Below are 25,940 nucleotides of genomic sequence, written 5' to 3'. Positions count from 1 at the left end.
AACAAAAAGAAAGCAGCAGCTTATCAACGAATAGCCGTTTGATGAAAGGTTAAGGAGTGGTGTGGGAAGATCACCGTCAGCTCACTCTCCAACTCTTTGCTTCTTCTTGGCCAGGCGTCCTTCTCTGTATGATCCTCCTCCTTTTTATTTTATTTCTTTTTCCACAATAAATTTCAAATTTTAATTTTCTTTTTGTCCCATTTTAAACTAGAAAAGGAAGAAAAGAAATTTATAAAATGGACTTGCAAATCAAGGTAGCCCAAGCCGTACATGTCCTCAATCATGACGCCGACCCCTGTAATCGGGTGGCCGCCAATCAATGGCTTGTTCAGTTTCAGCAAACTGATGCTGCCTGGGAAGTTGCCACTTCTATTCTTACCTCCGATCACTCTCATCTTCGTCATCAATCTTTTTTCTCCGATTTCGAACTCGAGTTCTTTGCTGCTCAGATCCTCAAGAGAAAGGTTCTTCTTCTTATTATTATGCTGTGCTCTATAAATGTTTTGCTTTTCTTTTTCTCAATGAGGGCATTCTATTTCATCTTCCATACTGACGAGAGGGTTTTAGGGTTGACAGGATTCTCGTCTAGACTAGGTGATAATACTCGATTTTAATTGAGCTTTCCTTTTTTAGTAGGCTGCGTTCAAATTGGTCATGGTTACATAAAATTTGGGACTTCACATTTCTCTTCTTAGGCGTTCTGTAAACATTCATTTGACAAGTTGTAATTTTCTTTCTGAATTGAAGACTTTTGTTGATAGTTCACAAAAAGTGGAACGATGACAATGCTCCTCTGTGACATCTTAAGCATGATATGCATAACGAAAGAAGCTTAGAGTTTATCTATCAACCGCAAGATGAACCAAAACCATGTGACATCTGAAATTAACCACCACCTTTCTTTTGGCTTACTTTCTATAACTACTTGAGTCTATTTGTTTAGGTTACGTTAATATGTTGGTCTTTCCTTAAATAAAATTCTTATTATGGCCATAATTAAATGGATGTGAAAGAATAAGGAAACTAGTGAATTTCTCGAAATCCTTGCTTATCTCAGCCATTGACAATGTTAATGATGAAATAAGATGTTCCAACTAATTGCTAGCTAGAAAAGCCAGAGGGGTTGTTGAGATGCATTCAATTGAGTTGGATATGTTTTATTGGGCCTCTAAATGCAAGAAACTAATATTGCATGTGTGCTTGATCAACGATATAGGTCTTTTTATATTGATAAATGTGGTTGAAGTGATTGGTTTCAAAGGTTTGCTTTATTTAGTTATTGGGCGTGGAGTAGTTGAAGGACACTTAGAATTGTATGAGTTTCACGCTAACAAGCAAAAGTAGGAAGTTATGGGAGAGTATTAAGATTCGGTAAATTCAATGGAGTAGGACAATAGACGGTAGGACTAAGAAGAAAGGTAAGTCTGAGATTATCCCATTCTTTTACAAAATTGAAAAAAAGAAGCCTTTTCTTGTAAGCTTAGCAGGACAAGATCCACCAGGTAGAAAATCAGGTAGTTCTTTCTTGGAAGGTAATAATGGTAAAAGTTCGACAAGGCTTTTTTTATTTTTTGGGAAAGATCAAACCCAATACCAAAAGAGGATGGATGATGATAGATATCACACTGAGAAACAAAAGAATTCTATTTACAAGGTTTTATACAATATTTTTGGCTTGTTGGAGAAATAAGAAGAGAGAAGTGATTTGATAACCACCTTTAATACTAAGTTTTATCATATAAAACGATGAGGAGAGTGAGGAGGATGTCACTTACATGGTGAATGCAAATTCAAGAAAGGTTTTACCTAATCATAATATCTTAGCTGAGTTGAGTATGAAAATGAGAAGATCATAAGTAGGTTTGTTATGGTCTACGACATGGAATCTGCACTTTTAGTTTTTATGGATCTTGATATTTTCCCTTGTGCATTCTTCAGTGAAGTTGCTCAAAGGAATATCCTTATGAGTTACAAAACTTGATTAAAGGTTGTTACTTTGCAAATTTTACTAGTGTGTTGAAGTAATGCTCCACTTGTCATTTTACATGCCTATTTATCTCAATAGATGCGGTAGACTGCTTTTTTAAAAATACTAGCTATCTATTGTACAATTGCCAACAAACTTTTAATTCATAATACAAAAAGTAGTGAACTTTCACAAGTACAGCAATAGAAGTCCAGTTGGACAAAATCCCAAGTTTGGTTGGGTTGCCCATGTTGCAGCCAAAGAAAAAAACCTTCTCAATTAAAGGTTACTTTGGCAACCATGTGACTGTTTTGCTAATTTTGAAGATTTTCTCTTTCCTAAAACAAAGGTGTCTGTTTTTCTTTGTCTTATTTAAACTCTTCACTTTTTCTCTCTCCTTCCAATGAATTGCTCAATCTTCTCTTTGTTTTTCTCATCTAAGAACTTTGAGATGTCTACTTGGTCATTTCTGATGCTCTTTGTGAATTTCATTGTATTTCTCTTTCCCCGATTATAGACTAGAATCTATAAAATAACAGGAAAATAAACACGTGCTATTTGTCATTGTTTTTTAATCTTCCACACTTTATGTAGTACCTTCAAGACCACCTCTTCTTCCCACTTTATATCCCTTTTAGAGTGAAAGAAGTTCGCATGTAAAGCATCCCAACCAAATCTTTAAATTCTTCTTTTCTCTATTATATCAATGTCTGCCACTATCTCCGTCTTTAAGCTTGCTGTTGCCAGTACCAAACTTCTCTCTCTAAGCTCCCTCTCTTGCAAACTTTCATTTGCTTTCTCCCTGTCAAATACCAAATCAAACCCCTCAAATTTGAATAGTTCTTTACTAGAACAACTTCTCCTCCTAAAATCTGTGCCACCAATTTTGTTAATGTCAAATTCTCTGATGCCACACCTCTTATTTTTATGCCAACAACTAGTTATAGACTCACACCACTTTGTCACTCATTTCCATGAAGAAATTGGTCCTCATCACTATTCTCAGAGCCTTCATCCCTGGTTGTTCGAAAAAATACTTGGAATCCTGCAGAAGTGTGCTGAACTAGAAATAAAAGGAGTTGATGCAATTGATGCATTTCAGTCAACAATGCATTTGTTATGAGAGCTTGAAAGAATTTGGGCATTAAGGATTGAGTTGTGCTTCTGTTTGATGGAAATCGGGAAGTTACAAGGAAATAGGGTGTGAGCTTGATTTTAGTAAGAATAACTTTTTGGAGACTTTCGTCAAAGTTTGCATAATGTAATTGCCATATCTCAATCTAAGGAAGCTTTGGTCTGATGCTGTCCAATTGAACTTTCACTATAATTTTTGTTCACGTGTTTCTGTTACTAATTGAACTAATTTGACAATTCTGTGCAAACATAAATGTTCAAGGACTGCCAATGAAATTAACCTTAACATTTTCACTTAAATGGTTGATGTGGATAATTACAAATAGACTGCTGCCACTGTAGGTGATATGAGGGAAGCAGCAGAAAATTGTTGGGTGAAGTGGAATTTTCTTTTGGTTGTTTGTTTTGATTCTTTTGAAACTCTAAAAGGGTGGAATATAAGTTTAAGTGGTGCTTTTATTTGTTCAAAATGGGGGAAATTATAAAGAAAATATGGTCTGACCTTGATTTGAGTAATGATCACTTTCCGGAGACTTTCTTGAAAGTTCTACGTAATGTGATTGCCACATCTCAATCTGGCCAAGCTTTGATCTGATTCTGTCCTTTTGAACTTTCACTATAAGTTTTGTTCGCCGTGTCAGAGATTAATATAAGATCTATAATTGAGCCTTAACTATCAGCTTAAGCTTCTAGTTCAATTGGTTTCATGACATGGTATCTGAAATATAAGATCTATAATTGGGCCTTAACTATCGGCTTAAGCTTTTGATTCAAACGGTTCCATGACACACTGGTGTTTCTGTTACTTAAGGAAATGAATTTGACAATTTTGTTTCAATAAAAAAAAAAACTTTAAACTATTGCCAGTATAGGTGAGATGACAGAAGTAGCACAAAATTGTTGGTCCGAGTGGAATTTTCTGTTGGATTATTGGTTTTGATTCTTTTGAAGCTCCAAAAGGGAGGAATGTAGGATGCAGTGCATTTCGTATTTGATAATATGGCATTAAAAAGAAATTAGATGTAGCCATGCAAATTGGATATCTGCTGAATCTTAAATAGTTAATTTAATTGCATTTGCTTTATTTAGTATGCTGCAGTCTTAGATTGTCAGGAAATGAAATGTGGACATTTAAATTAAATGGTCATCAGCTTCAGCTTGGATTGTTGGGAATTATTTTTGTGCTTTGTATCACGAAAGCTTCGATAATTTAGTTGATATTTGATGAATGATACCAGCTCCAGGCGATCATAAACAGGAAAACCAATGAAAGATGTTATATACACACACACACACACACACACATGAATCAGCAGGGCCTTATGTTTACCCTGAAGTTTCTTATTCAATTTGAGCTTCTGGTCTTCCTCGTTCAACTTCCTTAGGAATACTCATATGCAACAATGACTCTTGATTTGCATTTTCATATTGCAGATCCAGAGTGAAGGAAGTTATTTGCAGATAAGTATTAAAGATGCTTTGTTAAATGCTCTTCTTGTGGCTGCCAAAAGATTTAGTTCAGGCCCTCCTCAGGTGCTTCAATTTTTTCCTTCAAGTAGGGCACTTGGTGCTCCTCAATTTGGAACAGATGCCGTGTCTGGGCCAACTGTGGGGATGTTAGAATTCGATTATGTGTTTTTTCATTAGTGCTGCATTTATGAAGGAAGGTGGGGTATGTTTTTTGATGATCTCTTGGGCAATCTTATTGACAGCTTTTGACACAAATCTGCCTTGCCCTTGCTGCCCTTATTCTTCGTGCTGTTGAGCATGGAAAACCTATTGAGCAGCTTTTTTACAGCCTTCAGACTTTGCAGAACCAGGATGATGATAATGTTGCCATTCTGGAGATGCTTACTGTCCTCCCAGAAGAAGTCATTGACACTCAAAATACTGATAGAAACATTAGTCCAGCCCATAGGGGCCAGTATGGCCTAGAGGTTTGTGTTCTTTCTTTTTGTTTTCGCACTTCTGCTTCACCCCGTCTTCCACCTTGTTCATTTGTTTTACTTTTGAGTTCTGTGTCTCCTTTGGTCTAATGTAATTTGATGCAGCTTCTTTCACATACTCCAACGGTTCTTGAGTTCTTGTTGGAGCAATCTCAAAAACCATATGATGGTGGTATTCAACTGCATGAAAAAAACAGAAAAGTTCTCCGTTGCTTACTCAGTTGGGTAAGGCCATTATTGACAGTTTGTTTTATGTTTCCGTTTATGTTACCAATTGATTGATTTTCTGTTTACTCTGGAGTGGAATTGTTTAAAGCATTTTTCATTTTCTTTTTGTATAAAAGTATTTTCCTAAGATTTCATGGTTCTTCATGAATATCTTTATTAGAGTTCTGATATTCTTTTTCTTCTGTTAAGGTACGAGCTGGGTGCTTCTCAGAAATTCCTCAAGCGTCCCTACCAGCACATCCACTTCTAAATTTTGTATTCAAATCTTTGCAGGTGACCATGATAGACTTAAATATTTAACTTAAAGACGCGGACATTAACTCACGCAACAAAACTTTTTTTCCCTGGTGGTTATAGGTTTCATCTTCATTTGATTTAGCAATTGAAGTGCTCGTTGAACTAGCCAACCGACATGAGGTATGCTCGTGGCGTGTGAATGGATCTTTACACACTTTGAAATTCAAAATGCAGATATTTATGTACTCATTTGTTCATGACTTGATGTGTTCAGTATAATTAGTGAGCAGCTAAATACCGCACTCAAATTACTATCACCGCCTTCATTTGGACTTTTTTGCCCTTCTCATAATTTTGATCAAAAACTAAAAATTTTCTCTCCAAAATCATAAACCCGAAAAACAATAATTGAAATTATGAAAATAATTGATGTGTAACAACCTGAACCACGAAAATGGACGATTACGAGTCGGAAACATTAAAATTTATGTTTTTTTATCAAAGAACTCATGAAAATAATACATATTTTTCATGACGATTTTGTATTTTTTGTCACAAAAAATTGGGGAATTTTGCATTTTTCGTCATAAAAAATTGAACGATTTAGTATTTTTCGTCACTAAAAATTTTACGATTTTGCACATTCAAAATTTGGCCTAAACGGATGCGGCATCCGTTCGGCCCATGGTGGGGGCGGACGTGACACTCCGCCCCACCAATGGTGAGAACGGATGGCGCATCCGCCCGGCCCATGGTGGGGGCGGATGCGCCATCCGTTCTTGCCATGGGTCGGTCGGAGTGCCGCGTCCGCCCCCACCATGGGCCGAACGGATGCCGCATCCGTTTAGGCCAAATTTTAAATTTTTCTCAAATTTTGAATCAAAAATTATGCAAAGGGTAAAATTGTCAACAGATGGCGGTAGTAAGGAATTTAAGGGCGGTAAATAGCAATACCCTATAATTATCAGTTTCCATTTGAAGAGGATTTTAGATTTCAAATATTTTGGGCTTAAGTAGGACTAAAATATGGCTTGCGCACTTGAATCTCAGTGAAGCTGGAGATGCAGATGATTATAGAGTAAGATGCAATGGCTAAAATATCTAATCGGACTTTTTTGCTTAATTTTATATTTGTGATTGTTTTTTCTACATAACTAGGGTAGGATAGAAGAACGTTGGATTTCTTGATGTGAGATTTGTAATTTATATGAAAAATGATTTATCGATGCAGATAGAAAACTCTAGAGACATCAAAACTCTAGAGACATCAAGGTTATAGAGCTAATAAGCCTAGAAGCATTAGGACTAACCTTTTGCATCATTTGGTGCTTCATGAGCTCTATAAATGCAAGGAAGTTTCTTTCAGTAAGTTAGATTCTCATCTAGTACATCATCTTCGAAACAGTAGCGTGTTCTGTAATTTCATATTTGGTGGAATAGGCTCTATGACTTCGGAGTTGATTTTGTCTCATCTGCACTCCTTGATTGTCTAAAAGAATGTTAGTTTCAGGCTCCACTTATTCCACAAAAATAACTTTTCTGCAGAAAAACAAATGCTGCAAAATTTTACTTTTTGCTTTGTTAGTTTCAATATTAAAATTTATGTGAAGATTATTTTCTGTTAGCTAGTGTATACAACAACAACAACAACAACAAAGCCTTAGTCCAGAAATGAATCGGGGTCGGCTAACATGAACCGTCATACGAAACCGTGAAATCAAGTCGTGTTAGCGACATAAATTCTCTCCCTCCACTCTGTCCTATCCACTACCATATTTTCCTCAATCCCCAATAGACTCATATCACTCTCAATCACCATCTTCCAAGTTTGCTTCGGTCTTCCCCTACCCCTCACCATTGCATCCCTTTGCGACCCTTCAGTCCTCCTAACCGGCGCATCAAGCGCTCTTCGTCTTACATGGCCAAACCACCTTAGTCGGTTTTCCCTCATTTTATTCTCAATAGATGTAACCCCTACTTTTGTCCTAATTATTTCATTACTCACCCGATTCTTTCTCGTATGCCCACACATTCATCTCAACATACGCATCTCTGCCACCGACATCTTATGAATGTGACGGTGTATATCAGATTTTTTTCTTTAGCTAGTCCGGATTGGCCCCTAAAAGTTTTAGTTGACCCAGAACTTGTTTGGGCCAAATTTGCACTGAACATTTTCTTTTACTACATAGCCCATTCTTTGACAAACTTTCTTGTGTGAAATACTATGTTGCACGGAAACGGATACGGAAACTGATACTGGGAAACGTAATTTCTGAAAAACATAGGAAACAGAAACGTGGGGGAAACGTGTAAATATTAAAATTATAGGGGCATATTTATAAATATTAAAATATAATAATACATTAAAAAAAACAAGATTGAAGAACAAGAGGAAGAAAGTTCAAGCTCAATCGAGATTCAAGAGACAAAGATTATAGGAGAAAGAAATATGGGTAAGTTCTTTAAATTTAAGGATACAAAGAATGAATTATCTCTCAAATAGGAAGTTACAATTTTTCTAATCTTAGATTGAATAGGAATTGCAAAATAGAAAGTTTGAATTTCCAGAATTTTAATCGAAATAGGTAGGGAAAACCGTTTAAAAATTGAGAGACGCGTTTCATATTTTGGGTAATTACGGAAACGTGCCCGGAAACGTTTCTATCAGTTTCCGAGCGTTTTAGTTTCCCACATCTGCCGGAAACGGGGAAACGCATGTCATGAAGAGTTTCCGTGTTTAATAGGTGAAATATAATAAAAATAAAAAAGCCTCTAAATTAATGTTAAAAAAAATCATTGACATATCCTACTTTTTTCTTGGAGTGTAAAACTTCAGTTCTCTCTTTCTTGAACACCAGAAATTGTAATGAATGAAACTCATATTGATGAACTTTTGAAGTCCTTTTATGTTGACAGCCAAACTAAGGACCATAGATCCTATGCTTTTGTGGGTAAACGAATCTTTTTAGGATGTCTTCCTAGGGTTTATTATGTATAAAGGAAGAGACAGTGAGGGAAAATGAATGAAAAAAGAAGAGTTATTTTGCAGGGTTTATTAGGTATAAAGGAAGTATTAGAGAAGCAAAAACCAGGGCTTTTTCAATAGAAGGAATGATTTTCAGTAGAAGGAATGATTAGTAGTGATTGGCAGGGCAAGTGGCAGAGATAGAGTGAAAGAGAAAGATTGTGTGCAATGTTTATAGAAATAAACTTAACTTCACCTACTGGTACTGGATTCTAATGAGAAAAAAAAGTAATTCCTGCCCGCCCTAATTCCAATGGTTATCAAGTTCACAATTTCCATTTTAAGAGGTTTCTGATTTTGTTTGTAGAAGAAAGAGAGAATTTTGTGAGAAATGGACAAATGGGTTATGTTATCATTTCCCAAGGGAAGAGAGAGAAACTAATAGGGAAAAATTTCTGAATAAAATCTTATTCTACTATGTTTATATATATATATATATTTTATCTTCACCATTCAGCCATTAAGTGTTATTCATGCGTGTAGAAGGTAAATTGCTAAAAGAAAGTTCCATCGAAATTTGGCCCAAGAGGTCATTTTGACTAGTAGCCATTTTTCCTTCTTTAGAGAAAATAAGACTACCGAAGTGATTGAACTTACCAGGACTTTATATGTTTCTATTGCAATTGAAAATAAGGGAAAGCTTATATTAAAAAGGAGTGATTGTGGTAGTCAATAATGGCCATCTTTTACCTTTCAAATACCACCTGGTGACAGTCAAAGTTGATGTATATGGTTGTATAGATAATGATAAGTTGATGAATTTGCAATGACTTGTGTTGTTTGGACTATAAGATGCCATTTTCCTTAAAGATGGTTTAGACAAAATTTCGGCAGAGAAAACTTTTGGCCATTAATTGATTTTCATTTGCACTTCTATATGAGGCAAACTGCCCTGACTTTTTGTTGGAGTAGTTTTTGAAGTTTGGGGTTATTCCAAGTTTAGAAATAATAATGTTTTTAATACATATTTATAAGATTTCTGTTGGATAAAATTCTAGCAAATATGTTTTTCTTCTGCCCATTATATGCCATGCTTTATACTACATATATTTAAACTTATTGACATGCTTATATTATCAATAAGAGAATATGATGGGACAATACTCTTGGATTAAATTGGTCTAGGAACTTGGGACAACTTTTGTTGGTGTTTTATGTGTACTGTAACTATTCATACTTTTGTAGGGGCTACCACAGGTTTTATTATGTAGAGTGCATTTCCTTAAAGAGGTACTCCTCCTTCCAGCGCTCAGTAACAGAGATGAGAAAGTAATCAGTGGTCTTGCATGCTTGATGTCGGAAATTGGGCTGGCTGTACGTCTTCCATTTGTAACTTATTATGATTTCTGTTTACCAATTTCTATATCTATGTTTTTTCTTGAGAACTTTATAGAATTTTTGATTTACACTAGGCATCATCTCTGATCGTGGAGGGAAGTGGTGATGCGCTTGCATTGGCAGATGCAATATTGAGGTGATATTTTCAATGTTTTAACTTCTAACAAATTTTCATTTGAGTTTTGGAGATGTCAAACACATATTTTAGGATTTGTTGATGCTATTAGATCAGTTTTTCTTCACATTAAAATGTGATCTTCCTTCATTTTACATAAGTTTGATTCTCTCTGTGCCATGGTCTGGGCACATGCTACATTTTTTGCCTAATGTTTTTTCTCATTTTAGCAGTTGTGTGGCATTTCCAAGTGAAGACTGGGAGATTGCAGACTCAACATTGCAATTCTGGTATCGTTATCCATTTATCTTGTGCCAGTCAATATGACAGGCAACACTACATATCCATACATATTTACATATATTCTCTTTATTCTTGTATGTTGTTTCTTTTGTGAAGCCCTTTAATTATGGTATCTAGAGGTTAGGTTGTTTGGATGCATTGGAACATCAGAATGAATTAAGATGTGTTCTAAGAGCCGTGCAGGATCCAGTAAAGTGGAAAATTCAGTTTTTAACTGCTTTGATATTTGTCCATATTCAATCGAACTGTTCAAGTCAAGGAATGAATTTATTATTTTCCACTTTAAGGATTGTGAATGTAATGATTATAAAAGATGTCAAAGCCTATCAGCCAAGGAACTGGATATTCTTATATTTTCTGGAGGAACAAATACGAGAATTAATGTTTATCAGAAACCTCTTGTGAGCCTCAGGCAAGAACCATAAAAGATATCAGTGTTCTGAGTTAGATTGGAAGTGCAAATAAAGTTCTTTACTGCCTAAAAAGATTTGGGTTTAATATTACAAAGCTGGAAAGAGGGTGGATTGGTGATCATGGTTGTATGTAGTCGTGTGAATTATGTCCCAAGGATGGTCAGTTGGATGACTATAAATGAGATTAAATGGGGCTTGGGGGAAATTATGGTCTCATCACAATGAATTGTTGGGGTCGGAATCTATATATTGCAGAAATTATAATGTGAAGCTTATTATAAAACAACTTTCTAGTTGTCCGTGTGGCAAACTTGATCAGAAACAAAACTAACTGAACGTGGAAACTCTTAGCTATCTGGCAGATCAAAGAAATTCTGAGTAAATTATCCCAATGGTACCTGAATTTTACCCTAGTTCACACTTTGGTACCTAGATTACATTTTGTCCCAAAAATATACCTGAAGTAACGATGACCGGACAATTTAGTATATTTTACCGGTCCATGCGAGTTTGATGAGTAAATTACAATGATGGTACCTGAACTTTACCCTAATTCATACTTTGGTACCTAGATTTCATTTTGTCCAAAAAATACACCTCAAGCAAAGATGACTCAACATTTTAGTACAATTGACTAATCAGTGATCGTTCAACGCGAGTTTGACCATTTTAAATTAAAAATTGAGACCCATTCATTATTCACTCAATTAACATAAAGTATTGTAATTTTATGTTAATTGAGTGTATGTTTAGTTCAAAATGGTCAATCTCACATTACCCGGTCACTAACCGATTAAATGAACTAAATTTTTCAGTCACCTTTACTTGAGTTATGTTTTTAGGATAAAATAAAATCGAGGTACCTAAGTGTGAATTATGGTAAAGTTCAGGTACCATTGGTGTAATTAACTCATGAAACTCTTATTGACCGGTCATTAACCGATAAAATATACTAAATTGTCCGGTCATCATTACTTCAGGTATATTTTTAGGACAAAATGTCATCTAGGTACCAAAGTGTGAATAAGATAAAGTTCAGGTACCATTGGTGTAATTTACCCAAACTACTTTTAGTGATACACAATAGCAAAAATGAAAGCTTAATACACTAAGAAATTGTGTGATATGGTTGTTTAAAGAATATAATGACTTGCTTGAGTAGTTGTGGAGCTGTATTTTCTCTTATAAATGCAGTAGAGTATTTCTTTTGTTAGTTTCTAGGAGCTTTCTAGCCTAGGACTTGTATTTTCCAGCACTGATAATGGATGGTTGTATACTTTGAAGTAATGGTATAATAAGCATGACCTTTTTCAATTTGCAAAAAGTTGTAGGTATTCGTAGGCTTAAAAGACCACAATGAAGAACTATATTTCCTTTTCTGAAAGAACATTTAACAAGCTCTTATCAAAATGAAAGAATTTCCAATCTCATTTAATATTTTCTCTAAGCAATCCTTCTGGAAGTGCAAAAAGTGGAGCGTTTCAGAGAAGCCATATGCTCTGTTCTATCTAGAGTAATTAGACTGGAAAATGGCAGTCTTTAATCTAGCATCAAGGAATCTGTTGTCATCATTACACTTTTGGTTTGAAGTATTCCATGTCTTTGATTTGTCTTTTCAGGTCTACTCTGGCAACTTATATACTCAGCCTTGAAGCTGAGAGTGCGAAAAATGGGAAGCACGTGCAGGAAGTGTTTTTTTCAGTTTTTTCAGCATTACTTGATGCACTTCTGTTGCGTGTCCAGGTGTTCTCTATTTGCCTTTTTTTTAATGTTTTTTTTTTTGTTTTTTTTGTCCTTCTGTTGAATGGGTAGAAAGAAAGAATGTGGGAGAGTTGTGTGAAACTTCTGGTGAATAGCGTGGATTTGTGTTTTACGAGTTGTGGTGACATTTGGGCCAGGGCTTATATTCTTATTTTACAATTAATCATTTTTATTTAACATGCACAACTTTGTATGTTGAAGTACAAGAGAATATGATGCCTTAATTGAATGTAAGTAAGTCAAATGATATTATCTTTTTTTGGTATATTTAGATTGAATGTTATATTTAAGGAAATTTCGGCAGAGTCTTATAGCATTCACTGAAAATTAATCATCATGATGTAACAATAATCACAAATTCATATGTTGAGGTAAAAGAGAATGTGATGCCTTAGTTGCTAATAGCTACGTCATATGATATGATATTTTCGGGTGTAATTAATGATTGAACTCTAAGTTTCAAATTTTGACCATTGCTGAAACTTTACCCTTGACAGGTTGATGAATCCACATATAATGATGCCAGCATAATGCTTGACCTGCCAGATGGTCTTGTCCAGTTCAGGATGAATCTTACTGAACTTTTGGTAGACATTTGTCAACTAATAAGGCCTTTGACATTTGTACAAAAGGTGCTTTTTTAAAATGCTTCTCACGTGCACAGGCGCACAAAGCAATTTGTTATGTGAAATATGTACAATGTAGCTTTGAATTAATGAGATAGTGCTTTGCTGTGTTATGAGCAATACAAGTTTGTGTTTTCTTGGTCATGGATAATGTTGTATTATAGGAAAATACTGTGGTCGGAAACTGTTGGTTGAATGATTTATTCACAAACATGCTTGCATAAACTATATTGGTGGTTCATCATTCTTAGGGCAGAGGTGTAAAAATCTCTTTCGCAACCTTATTAGAGTCTTAAGATCCACGCTTATCAGATATGGATCTGGTGACTGTAAATCTCAGTTTATTCTGTTTCAGTGATTTTGTTTTTTGTCTGCCAAAATATTTTAGATGTTCTATGCTTTGGTTAAATGAGTTGCATACTTGGCTGTGTTTGTCAAATAGTTTCTTATTTGCCATACTAGGTGAAAATGAGAGGATTTGCTTCGGTATGCATCAGGTTTATAGAGAGATTAAGCACCAATAGCCTTATGCATCTGGTTTATAGAAAGAATTGAGAACCAATAACCTTAGTCTTCCTTCCTTCGTTTATTTCTTTATTTATTTCTCTCTTTTGTACTTTCGAAATAGTAGAATATTTGGAGACATTGGGGACGTGACGTGATAAGGGTTCAATTGTGGCCTTATGACATTAAAGTAGGGGGCATATGTTGGCTTAGAGAATTTGCATTTGTACAACTAAAGAACTGGATTACTGATCGCCTTTGTTTTTGTTTCTTATATCCTTACTTCTCTTGTGAAACTATTTGATTTTATTTTCCTTTTGTGCATTATTTGGATCCTGAAGCTTATATATATTATATATATGTGTGTGTGTGTGTGTCTAGAGAGAGAGAGAGATGATCTTCTTTCATATACTGGATCATTAGATGCATATCTTGGATGGACTTCATTACTTATTTCTTTTGTTTCTCTTTCTCTTTTCTTCTCTTGTGAGTTGTGTTGAAGGCATATCTTTGGTGATGGGGCTTCAATAAGGGAGAGATTTTTGTGCACCCATTTAAGAACCTGTAAATGCTAAAAATCAATTCAAGAGTTCTATTTCAATTGAGAGAGAGGAAGTATGCATAAGCTGGGAGAAGAGGCTTAAATTACAAGAGATTGATCCCACTGAATATTTTAATGCAAAAAAAGTATTAACCTTCAGAAATCCCACATCAACCTTTCCTTTTATGTGAAAAGAACATTGTAGGATAGATTCAACTAAAATTGCAGATGTTGACATGGAAAATAAAATCATCACCTTGCCAACTGACTTAGAGGTTGTTTATTTTGGTAAACTACATGTACCTTAAGAAAAACTGTATTTCATTTTGTTGAAACTTTTGGAGTTCCAGGATTTCGTTATTAGGCGAATCTATTGTATAATTATTCTACTTGGGATAATGTCTTTGTTTTTGGGCATTCCAAAATCCAGGTCTTGTTTGCATGGATTGATTATTGGACCACCTTGATCAAACTGTTATAATTTATTTTTGGCAGTAACTTTTTCACTGTGGACTGTATGTCGTTATTCTAGGTTCACAAGGAAGTATCACATGTGAACTAGAGTGTGTCGAGGATAAGCATGGACCTTGATTATGTCGCCTAGTCTTTCTATGTGGATGTTAGTAGAATGGAAGTCTATTATTTGGTGTGGTTAGTTTACAAGGTAGCAGGCTGTTAGTTCATTCCATATTAGGTTACGTACTTGAAAAATTTCTTATTCATCCTTTTGTGCTAAAACCAAAGAAGTCGAGTATGGGATCCAAAAAGTAAAGATTTTGAAAAAACGTCTTGGAGTTGGTGGTCCTACATTTTTTTTTTTGTAGTTTTGATCTATACCTGTCCTTAAAATAATGGTGATATTCTTATTGTAATCTTTAACTCTGTTGTAGCTTTTCCTTGGTGGTTGTGAATCTGCAAATGTGCCAGTCCCTTGGAAGGAAGTGGAAGCCAAGTTATTTGCTCTTAATGCAGTAAGCGCAGTTAACTACTATGGGTTTTTTGCTCTCATTTTCCTTTAGGTGATTGTTTTCTAATTAATCCGTCATCCATGTTGGTTGGTCATAGACTCCATAAGCTTACAAGTTGAGGTCATGTTGCCTAATTTTAATAATTTGAATAGGGGTTTGTTTTTTTGTTGAGTCATGAATTTTTTTGTGGACTGATATACTAATTTGAATAGGGGTTTGTTCTTTCTGTCAATGTATGCAATAATTCTTATCATATATATGTGTGTGTGTGTGTGTGTGTGTGTGTGTATATATATATATATATATATATATAGTCCATATTGATAGAAAAAGCTAAATGAAAATTAAGGTGAATCTGATGAGAGAAAACTTGTTTGTTTCCACTTGATGTGTTTTTAGCAGTCTTAGTAACATACCACATTAAGTCAACTATGTAAATTGTTATTCCTCCATCTCAAATGGTCAAAAGTAGGACTGCGCTCTAGTATTTACTTCAAGTCTTCATTCCCAAATGAAAACAGCAAAAAAAAAAAAAAAAAAAAAACTTTTAGATATTTGAAAATAATGCAACATCTCATCTTGTTCATTCACCTAGTCAGATTGTTCTTCTGAAGCATGGATGTCTATGGGGCTTTTTTTTTTTTTTTCTTTTTTGTAAATTCTGGGCTATGAGATTGTGCCATAGACTTGGTGCATATGTTAGAACTTGTGTGAATCAAATACTCATATTTTCTTTTCTGGAAAACCTGAAGAGGTGACCATGTTAAGAGATATTAATAGTGCCTAAACACATTTCTTAGCCTCTTAATAGTGTCTAAACATATTTGCTATTGCAGACTAGGCATGGCCATACCTAGTGCTAAATAGGAATAATAATTTTTCCAAGTAAGAAAAATTCAGTTTATAGGTGTAACGGTTAACCTTATATATCCTAAGTTGGGACTTACTTGTTATTCCAAGATGATAATTTTGCAGTTCCATAAATAGGATCAAAATCAAAATAATTTTCAAGATTTTATTTTTGACTTACCTTGTCATGTCTGCATAATTATTTCGTAGAGAAGTATGTGCATATATATAGTTTCTTTCCCGCGTAAAATTGTCATATTAAAAAATATGCTCTACATGATTATTCTATTCTTGCTAGCATGTTTGTAATTCATTTCTGCAGTTTCATTTCGGACTGCTCAAGATGCTTATCCACCACCAATTGCTTACATGTGATTGACTCGTAGTTGCGCTCTTGACCGACCCTTTAGAAGAAACCCTTAATTACTAAAATGATTTTGAGCTTATAAAGTTGGAAGCTCATTATTCAGTCTTGCAATTTATAATGATTTTAATTTATCAGTTCTGAATTTTGCATTCCAGGTTTCTGAAGTAATTATCCAAGAAGTGCAGACGTTTGATTTTTCAGCGATCATGCAGTTGGCAACATTGTTGTCTAGTACGCCTTCTGACAAGCCCAAGGGATTTATATGTATTGTATGTCGGCAGTAAATAATTGTTCCCTAACGCTTCTTAAAGAAAATTTAGTGTTTTTCTAGATGTGGTTGATTGATTCTACTGTCTAAGAAGCTTTTTCTTTTTAGGTATACAGAGCACTTGCAGATGTTGTTGGCTCATATTCCAAGTGGATATCTACTTTTCAAACTAATACTAGTCCCTTACTGTAAGGATGATCTTTTTGCTTTTTTTTTTCTTTTCCTAATTAAATTGGTAGGGAAGGAGAAATTTGAAGGTCATGGGATTTGAACCCATGACCCCTCCCCTACCTTCACAATGGAAAGCACTACCAGTAGGCCAAAGCCTAGTGGGTTAGGATGCTCTTTTTCTTTTCCTTCATGATGTATGCTAGTACTGCTATGTAAACATGAACCTATATTTAGTTTACTTGCTGTCTGACTATCTTCAGTATCACCTGCTTTTTGTTTTCTTTGGTGCTATGTTTTCATTGTTATCATTTCTGGTTTACGGTTTACCTATTTGAAAAAAAGAGTCTTTGTATGCATCTTGCATCTGCCTCACATTCAAGTTTTCTCTTCTATGCTAACTATCTATTTTCAGATTGTTTCTTGCTGCGGGGATTTCAGAGCCTCAGTCATCAAGTGCTTGTGCCTTGGCTCTTCGTAGATTTTGTGAAGATGCTTCTGCAGCGATTTATGAACCATCAAATCTAGAAATCCTAATTTGGATAGGGGAGGTAATGCGTATTTTATATTATTTATGGCTTAAAATAGTGAATCTGCTACTTCAGTTACTTAGTTCTTCTTACCTAAATTTTCTGTTTAATACAATGTGTTTGAGAAATATTATTAGTGTTGCTTGATTACAATTTAGTGGCTTTGCTTCCTTGTGGATGTATGAGTTATTCAACCGTTTTTTCATTAACTTGAATTAGTAACTAGTCATAAGAGAGTATGAAGTGAACACGGCTGTGTTATTCATCAAGCTAATGATTTGGACATATCATCATCGTTTGGCCACTTATTCGTTAAATCGTTTTTGTACATGCGTATGAGGATCCCATAGCTGTCAATCTACCTCTTTCTCTGCAATCAGTCATCACATGTTAAAGGATTTTAAGTGGTAGCATTTTTGGTATTGCTCGTGCTCTGGCCTTGTTGCTGATGTCATCAAATTCAAACAGGAGGCTATCCCTTAGCTGAAAAATGATTTTGCTATTATAGTCACTACTCACTAAAGCTTTTGTCTAAGATGTATTGCATTGCAGTTCCCTTCTCTCTCTGCTTTCTCTTTCTGTGGGACACTGGTATTTGCTTATGGGTTCTAGTCAACGGATGCAAATGTGCTTTAGTTGCCTAGGCAAGTGGAAAGCTGTATCGCTAATGCGATTATATCTGTTGAGATAACCCTTTGTTACTGTCAGATATTAATATGAAATGGACCTTTAACTATTAGCTTAAGCTTTTAGTTCAATTGGTTCCGTGACATGGTATCAGAGCTTCTTTGACCAAGTGGTCAAGGGTTTCCTGGCAACCTCATTTGTTGATTGAATTGCAGGACATGGTATTATGGGCCAGTGTTGTGCACGCTTCAAGCCCAGTGGGCATTCACGTGTGTGGGTGCGTCAGATATTAATATGAAATGGACCTTTATATATTAGCTTAAGCTTTTAGTTCAATTGGTTCCATGACAGTTACTAAATATGTCAATGTGCTTGTTTTCGATGGCTTCTTAATGTCTGATCTAGACTGTCTATGGCAGTGATGTTCTTCTCAAATGTTGCTTTCGACATTTATTCTGTATCAAATGGGCATCCGTCGGCTTGTTAGAGTGGGGAGGGAACATTTGTTTCCAATTCAAGCATCTGTATCTTCTGTTATTTTTTGGCTACATCTCATTTATTCTTTTTGTTTCAGCTAGATACAACAAAGCTCTTACTAATTTTTCCTGTCAAAATGTATCTCTTGGTTGTATTGTCTTATTTATGTGGAATGTCCAAGATGGAAGTGAGATACCTTCACTATCCATGCTAATATTCCATATGATACAAAGGATATTCATAGATAGGAAATTGGGTGTGATGTTTGCAGTCTTCGAGTAGATGTTTTAGTTTGACTCTCCATTTTTAAGCACTTGCTAAGGAAGCATTGGGAACTTCCAAGACTATGTTGGGAAGGATTTGGAAAGGTGGAGACAGTTTCCAGGAAAGTTTGCTTGATAGTGAAGCATTATTTATGTCTAAGGATAGGAATAGATCATGCTCAATAGCCTTGTAAGTTGTAAAGGTCCAATTGGTGGTCTTGATAATGTCCGAAAGCAGAATATCATGGGTTGTAATTTTTTCTCCTTGAGGAAGCAGCCAGAGTGGTTTCTCCTATGTGTTAGCATGATGAATGGAGTATAAAGTCGTGGGAGAGCATTTATAGTCATTAATGGGATTTGCAAGGTTGTATGGTGTGGTTGGAGGGGAGTTGTTGTGGTAGGTATTCTGTGTGGATAAGAAGATAATCTTCCTTTGATACTTCCTAAAATCTTTTGCATGCTCAAGGTTTTTTTTTTTTTTTTTTACCAATAGACTCTTTAGGTTTGGCATAGATCATATTTTGTTGGTTGATTTTCTGTCAGATTTCTAAAATTCCTTCTCATGTCCTTCAACAGAGCCTTGTTGCTTTAGATTCCCTTTTCATTTCTGCCTCCCTGACAACTTCAAAACCGAAGAAAAAGAATTCCGGCATAAGTAGGAATTACTTAATCTATTATCTGAAATGGGCTTTTGTGTTTCTCTTTTTCACTTGTTTCTGTAGGGACAGTTATAATTTTTTTTTTCACATCTTTAGTCAATCCAAAACTAACCATTGCTAATTGCTGCATATTTGTATTTCCTTTCTTCCTTTCTTTCTAAACGAAAAATAACAAGATAAGTCTAATTTCCTTGTCTTTTGCTTCCTCAGGCTTTGGTGAAGAAACATTTACCTTTGCAAGATGAGGTAGAAGTTGTTAGTGCAATTAGCATGATCCTTCGCTTTGTTCCAAACAAAGAGCTAAAGAGCAACTTGTTGGCTAGACTGCTTTCTTCTAGCTATGATGCTATAGGAAAACTTGTAATATTCCAACTCTCTCATCTGGCATCTTGTCTTATCTACAGTATCATCATCTTCTTCTTTTGTTTTTTGCTATTTCATGTAATATCTGCATTTTTTCCTTTTTTAGCAACTGCTGCTTTGTGTTTCAGGTTGAAAAGGAAGGCAATCACTCTTTAAAACAAAACCCTGCTAATTATACACAAATGTTAAACTCTGCAGCTAGAGGGTTATACAGGTACATGATTGACCTTTCAAGTTGTTCACTTATGGATATGTGCAAAACTTACCATTTGTGATATCCTATGTTATTTTGTCATGAATGACAGGAGTTGAGGTCATGATTTGGTTTCAATGTGAACATTATGAGAACTCAATTTTGTTTTTGCCAAATTTTGTAAACATAGTTGGCACTTTCTTGTGTACCTGAGTAAATCTTTTCCAGCCGTTATTTTTCTTTAAAAAAAGCACTGTAAACTTCTAAAATAATAGTAAAATTAGTGGAGTATCTCAGAAATACTTTGTTTGTGAGCAATTTACTTTCTTTTAGTGGATAAAGTCATCATTTTTAACCTGATAAGTATCCTATTTGCTCCATTCCTGGTCCAATTTTAATGTCTGACTGATTACAGGATAGGAACTGTATTTGGTCATCTAGGCGCACCTCTGCCAAGTGTGCCTGGTGGAGATGATCCTTTATTTGGAATGTTGGGGATCTTTTGGCCCTTGTTAGAGAATTTATTTAGATCTGAACACATGGAAAGTAGCAATTTATCTACAGCAGCTTGCCGGGCTCTTTCAGAAGCAATTCAGTCATCTGGTAATTGGAGGGATTACTTTCTTTGTTTTCCTTGCACACTTGGATCAATATTATGTCGCCTAGTTTACATTGCCTTTGTTCTTAATTGAAGTTTCTTATTGCAGGTCAGCACTTTGTTATGCTATTGCCTACTGTATTGGATTGCCTATCGACTAATTTTCTGTCATTTCAAAACCATGACTGCTACATCAAGACTGGTAACTCTTGCAATTGTTGGGATCTGCTAGCACTTTTCTTTTTCTGTGTATATAAGAAAGTAATTTTTGGCACTCACATGTTTGGAAAATTATGTATCTCTAGATATTTATGTTGCAAGGAAACCTTGACATTTTGGAAATACTTCAGGCCACGTTTATGTAATTTAAGTAAATTGGAAACTCATTTCTTACAATCTGAAAACTCGTTTCTTAAATTATAATGTGCTTTTAGGAGACCAAGCATTATCAAATATCCTAATCAATTCATCATATGCCAATCACATGCGCTGAATCCATTGTTTTTTTTATAGATTATTTCCTTCAGGCTTTCATTTTTTATCCTTTCCTATTATGTAAACTTACATGTAATTTTTTCGTATTTTTTGTATAAAACATTACAAATAATTTTAAAATTCATAAATATACACCCATATTTTTATTATTTACATGTTTCCCCCACATTTCTGTTTCCTATATTTTTACAATATGGTTTCTTGGTGTCGGTTTCCATTTCCATGCAACAGATATTTGTTGATTTTGATGATGGATATATATTAGAAGCTCGAGCCTTTTGATAAATGAACAAATTATGCCGGTCACAAGTTAGAATTACATACCAATTAATTTGCCATCTGTTTCTCCACTTCCAGCCTTTATTTATTTTGTTGATTTTTGTGTGTGTTTATGGTGGATGTGGCATCGTCAGCTTCTGTTGTAATTGAAGAATTCAGTAATAGAGAGGAGTATGGACCCTTGTATGTCACAACTTTTGAAAGGTTTACACAGGCATCATCAGTAATGGGTCTTGATTCATCATATATATGTGACCAAGAGCCAGATTTAGTGGAGTCCTACACGAATTTTGCATCTACATTTGTTCGTAGCTCTCGTAAGGTTTAGTATTCCATTTTGTCTCATAGTATTGTCTATTGCCTCATTCTTTTCGATAAAATTGTAGTTCAAAATCACAGATAAATGAAGTTTTATAGTTCATTGATACTGTTGACTACAGATTTGATCAACTTAGGTTGTCTGATATCTCAGGAAGTATTAGCAGCATGTGGTCCACTTCTTGAAGTTTCCTTCCAAAAGGCAGCCATATGCTGTACTGCTATGCATCGTGGAGCTGCACTGGCAGCAATGTCCTATTTGTCATGTGAGTTCAAGTAATAAGTAAACTGCCATCTTCTAATATTTGCGTGGTTATGGCTAAGAATTAGTGCAACTGATGTTTGTGGCATTTCTAGTTTCTGAATTAGTGATATATCAGAAATTTTTTAAAAAAAAGTACGGGTTTGGCTCTTATTTAATAGGCAGCTTCCAGAAGAAGGATGAAAATAAAAGTAAACTGTTAGGAATCAGCAGTAGCTAGTTATATTATAATAAATAGTTATTTTAGTTTAGATCGTTAATATTCTGCAAGTATGTTGCAGGGAGTCTCCTCTTCAGCAGCGATTCTGCGTTTTGTGTCCGTTTGAAACGCCTAGAAACCAGTACAAGGTTTCTGGGTTCTTTCTATAAATATTGCGTTTTTGGTTTAGGAAACCGTTTTCGCTAGCAAACACAATCAAATTCCAATTCCGATTATGATTCTAGCTAATTAATACTTCCTCTTTAACTACAACTTCTTAATTGATGATAATTCATATTCCACAATTTCTAATTATTCCTATTCTCTGTTGTAATCATTGTAGAGTATAAATATCAATTTTTTTATTCACTTTCATTGTTTTATAATTATTATGTATTTTTTAATGTTTACTTTAAATATAATATTACAATTTTCAAATATATTATTATATCTCTAATATTCATAAATGTCACTATTATTTTAAGATCTACATCTTGGTCCACGTTTCGGTTTCCTTTGTTTTTTAGAAATAATGTTTCCCGGTGCTCAGTTCTGATTCCTTGTATATTTCTGTTTCCGTTTCCATGCAACTTAGGCCCCGTTGGTTTGCCGGAAAAGACTTTCCTGATTTTCGAGTGTTTGTTTGGCTAGGAAAATAAGTCAACAAAATTTTTTAGGTTAGTCAACATAAAAATATACGAAGAAAGTGAGGAAAATGTTTTACCCTTTTTGTAAACCTACTACATTCCTTCTTACCCTTTTGAAAACACTAGTCACTCACCATTTTTTCTCCATTTTCCGGTGTTGTAGCCAAACAACGGAAGATATTTATTTTCCAACAAATTTTTTTCCCTTACCCAATATTTTCCAGAACACAATATTTTCTGGCAAACAAACTGGCCTTAATTTCTGCAATTAGGTTTGCTTTATTTAGGCTTTGCTTATTTCCCTAGTCTTATTCTGTTTAGGATTCTTTAATATTTTATTTCCCTGAGCTCTTGAATTCCAATTAAGAGTATGAGACTAAATAAGAGTAGGAGTCCTAGTTATTTCTTCTTTTGTAATCCTATTTGAAGAACGTTGATTTCATTGATAAAGTATTATTTGACCAGAAAATTATAAGAGAGACAGAGTTCTCGCTAATGAGCTCTAGAGATCCGGAGTTCTCTCTAACGAGCTGCAAAATCAGTTTCGACTTTAAGGTTCAAGGATCCAAAACTCGATCCAAAGCCAGGGATCATAACATAAACATTCTTTGTAACGTTAAAACACATGCAGTTCTTGCATGCGATATGGTTTCTGCAACAAATATTCATAAATATATTTTATTTATTTATTTTCTTTTGAAATTTTGGATTTGTTTCATTTTTTATCCAGGTTAGAAATGCAAATATAATATCTTCTGGACCATTTAGATAAATCTAAATTTCTTTGCCCTTCTAGGTTTTATGGAGGTCAGCCTGGTGTATTTGTTGGAACCAATGAATGTTCTTTCAGAAGGATCTTATGGTGCCATAACAATTCATGTCATTTCTCATAGTGGTGAGGGACTTGTTTCAAGTGTGGTGTATGCTTTGCTTGGTGTTTCAGCAATGTCACGGGTATGTTGTACTGCACTTTTTGTCGGTTTACATAGTGTTCTTATTTTATTTTATTTTATTTTATTCTAAACACTATGAGTGAGCATTCAGTTAAAAAAATTGTACTTCTGCGCAAACTAATTTTCTGGCACCCCAAAGTTATAACCAAACCAAACTGAACTAATTAAAGAGCCAGGTATGACTAAACAGATATATTTTGGCTTTGGTTTATCAATTATTACTGAAAAACATATAATCCTATTTATTACTATAAATATCTATATATTTACAAAATTAGATATACTTGCAAATTATATCTACATATCTTGGGTTCGATTATCGTTGCGACTTAAGTGATTATTTAGTAATAACTAAACAGTTCACTGTCCTATCCTAATCCTCTTTTCAATTATTGATTAAGATGCATGGTTATTTTATTGGGATTAGCTTACTTGTCTCCTTTTGGACATGCTCCACAAAGATTGATAGTTATGAAGTTTTGATTCATGGTGTATATCAAAGACACTTTCAACGTGACATTATAAAACAGCAGTTAAGACAAGTTTTATAAATTTGCACAGGATTAAAGTTTCGCTCTTGTTTGTTTGTTGTAAAAGGGCGGCCCGGTGCACTACGCATCCCCGCTAAGCGAGGGTCTGGGGAGGGGTCCCACCACAAGGGTGGCAAGCCTTCCCCTACCAATTTTTTGGCAAGAGGCCGCTCCTAAGACTCGAATCCGTGACCTCTTGTTTATTTGTTGTATTAGAAATAAATTAATTTACCTATTTGGCAATTAAGGCAGTACAAGTTGCGGTCTAGAATATATTTGGTTGCCAAAGAATATCCTATTTGCTATATAATCAGCTGTGGTTTGATACAATCAACCCTTTTTTCTTTCACTGATTTAATTGCAAAAAAATGTACGATGCAAACAAAAGAAGGTTCATCCTTAAGTAAAAGGGCATTTGGAGAAACCAAGAAATTATGCTGTTTGTCTGCAATTCTGATATGTGCCAAGTAATTCAAAAGAAATTTAGCCTTGATTTTCTCATTTGCGCTAATTGTGTTAGCTCGCTACTTGTTTTTTTTTCATCCGTTAACTAGAATGAGTACAAAGAAAACCATGTATGTAAATGCATCTTAAAGAGTTTCCAATAAGTATTCTGTGGCTCTTTTCCTGATAGGTTCACAAGTGTGCAACTATCTTGCAACAGTTGGCTGCGGTTTGCAGTATCAGTGAAAGAACTAGTTGGGAACACATTCTCTGTTGGAAATCTTTGTGCAGTTGGCTACATGCTGCGGTCTCTCTCTCTCTCTCTCTCTCTCTCTCTCTCTCTTCATCTTTACTAAAGTTTTGGATTTATGTTGTCTGAAAGAAATAAGTATTGATTGCTCATATGTCATTGAAATTTGTTGGAGTTGGGTATCTTTGAGTTATTTTGGAGTTCACAATTATCTCTATCTGTTTTCTGCTCAGGAGCTGAGTGTTTTTACAATATTAGAATCAAACTCATCTCATCACTTCTAAGTTTAGATATTTTTATTCAACTATCTCGTCGTTTAATTTCCTTTCATGATACACAAACTCTTTTGTGGCAAATAAATTTTCAAATTCATCTTGATCTGTGCGAATAGGATTGAGTTGAAAATTCTCAAAATCAGCTGAACCATGTAACAACCCTCACCAAAGAAGCTTCATTTCCTTACTGGTTGTGATACATGCTAATGTTGTTCATTTCATGTTGATCAATCTTTACTGGCCATGGAAGTTGTGTTGGAAAAAAGCAGAGCATGCCTGTGTTTTGGGTTTCCATTGTATTATATTGTTCCAGTTAGACTAACTATACTAACTATTGAAGTTGTGGCAGGTGCAGGCTCTTCCACTCGAATACCTGAAGCAAGGGGAAAAGGAAACTCTTGTACCTGCTTGGTTGGATGCCCTTGTTGGCGCGGCCTCGGACTATCTGGATAGTAAGAGCTGCAATGGAGGAACAAATGGTTACGGACACATGCAAGGGAAAGGAGGAAGAGTGTTGAAGCGATTAATTAGAGAATTCGCTGATAGTCACCGTAACATCCCATCTCTAATTTAACTTATCTCTGCATCAAGTCCGTAGCTTCAACAGCTACTGCTGGCAGAGTTAGTTGTACATTGTTTTGAGCCAAGTCCCCAACCATATTGTAATTGCTGCTAATTATTATTTACTTTCCTGTACAGATCCCCTAATCCCCAATTTTGTCAAACATTACATTACTAACCATTGTACAATTCAATACATTACTTACATATAGTTATTATTTTTCTCATTAACATGAGTGAATTGATTTGAGCAGCAG

At 34.9% G+C, this 25,940-nt stretch overlaps 1 protein-coding gene across 7 annotated transcripts; it reads left to right on the top strand.

Moving 5' to 3' along the window:
* LOC136222054 (transportin MOS14) lies at window positions 1–25,894 on the top strand. 7 transcript variants are annotated; one of them, XM_066009528.1, is made up of 25 exons: window positions 1–126; window positions 217–464; window positions 4,535–4,633; window positions 4,813–5,037; window positions 5,152–5,271; window positions 5,464–5,547; window positions 5,632–5,691; window positions 9,725–9,853; window positions 9,952–10,013; window positions 10,223–10,282; window positions 12,328–12,451; window positions 12,967–13,101; window positions 15,031–15,111; window positions 16,480–16,593; window positions 16,701–16,780; window positions 17,176–17,311; window positions 19,527–19,676; window positions 19,808–19,893; window positions 20,288–20,475; window positions 20,580–20,672; window positions 21,379–21,566; window positions 21,717–21,828; window positions 23,467–23,624; window positions 24,788–24,904; window positions 25,472–25,894. In XM_066009528.1, the coding sequence occupies exons 2-25, from the start codon at window positions 237–239 to the stop codon at window positions 25,694–25,696; spliced, it is 3,054 nt and encodes a 1,017-aa protein (XP_065865600.1). In that variant the 5' UTR covers window positions 1–126; window positions 217–236; the 3' UTR covers window positions 25,697–25,894. The 7 variants fall into 7 exon arrangements, 6 of the variants coding, with proteins under 6 accessions (XP_065865600.1, XP_065865601.1, XP_065865602.1 ...); XM_066009529.1 differs by having other exon boundaries at window positions 42–126; window positions 212–464; window positions 10,226–10,282; XM_066009530.1 differs by having other exon boundaries at window positions 42–126; window positions 212–464; window positions 25,478–25,894.
* The last annotated feature ends 46 nt before the right edge of the window (window positions 25,895–25,940 follow it).

This window comes from Euphorbia lathyris, chromosome 3 (genome assembly GCF_963576675.1).
Source record: "Euphorbia lathyris chromosome 3, ddEupLath1.1, whole genome shotgun sequence".
Taxonomy (NCBI): domain Eukaryota; kingdom Viridiplantae; phylum Streptophyta; class Magnoliopsida; order Malpighiales; family Euphorbiaceae; genus Euphorbia; species Euphorbia lathyris.
This window is presented reverse-complemented; position numbering and strand designations above follow the sequence as displayed.

Excerpts from the sequence above, each read along its gene's own strand:
- LOC136222054 (XM_066009528.1), top strand. The coding sequence starts at position 237 with ATGGACTTGCAAATCAAGGTAGCCCAAGCCGTACATGTCCTCAATCAT. Across the intron at positions 5,548-5,631 it reads TTGTATTCAAATCTTTGCAG|GTTTCATCTTCATTTGATTT; the intron begins GTGACCATGATA and ends TGGTGGTTATAG. Across the intron at positions 9,854-9,951 it reads TGTCGGAAATTGGGCTGGCT|GCATCATCTCTGATCGTGGA; the intron begins GTACGTCTTCCA and ends GATTTACACTAG.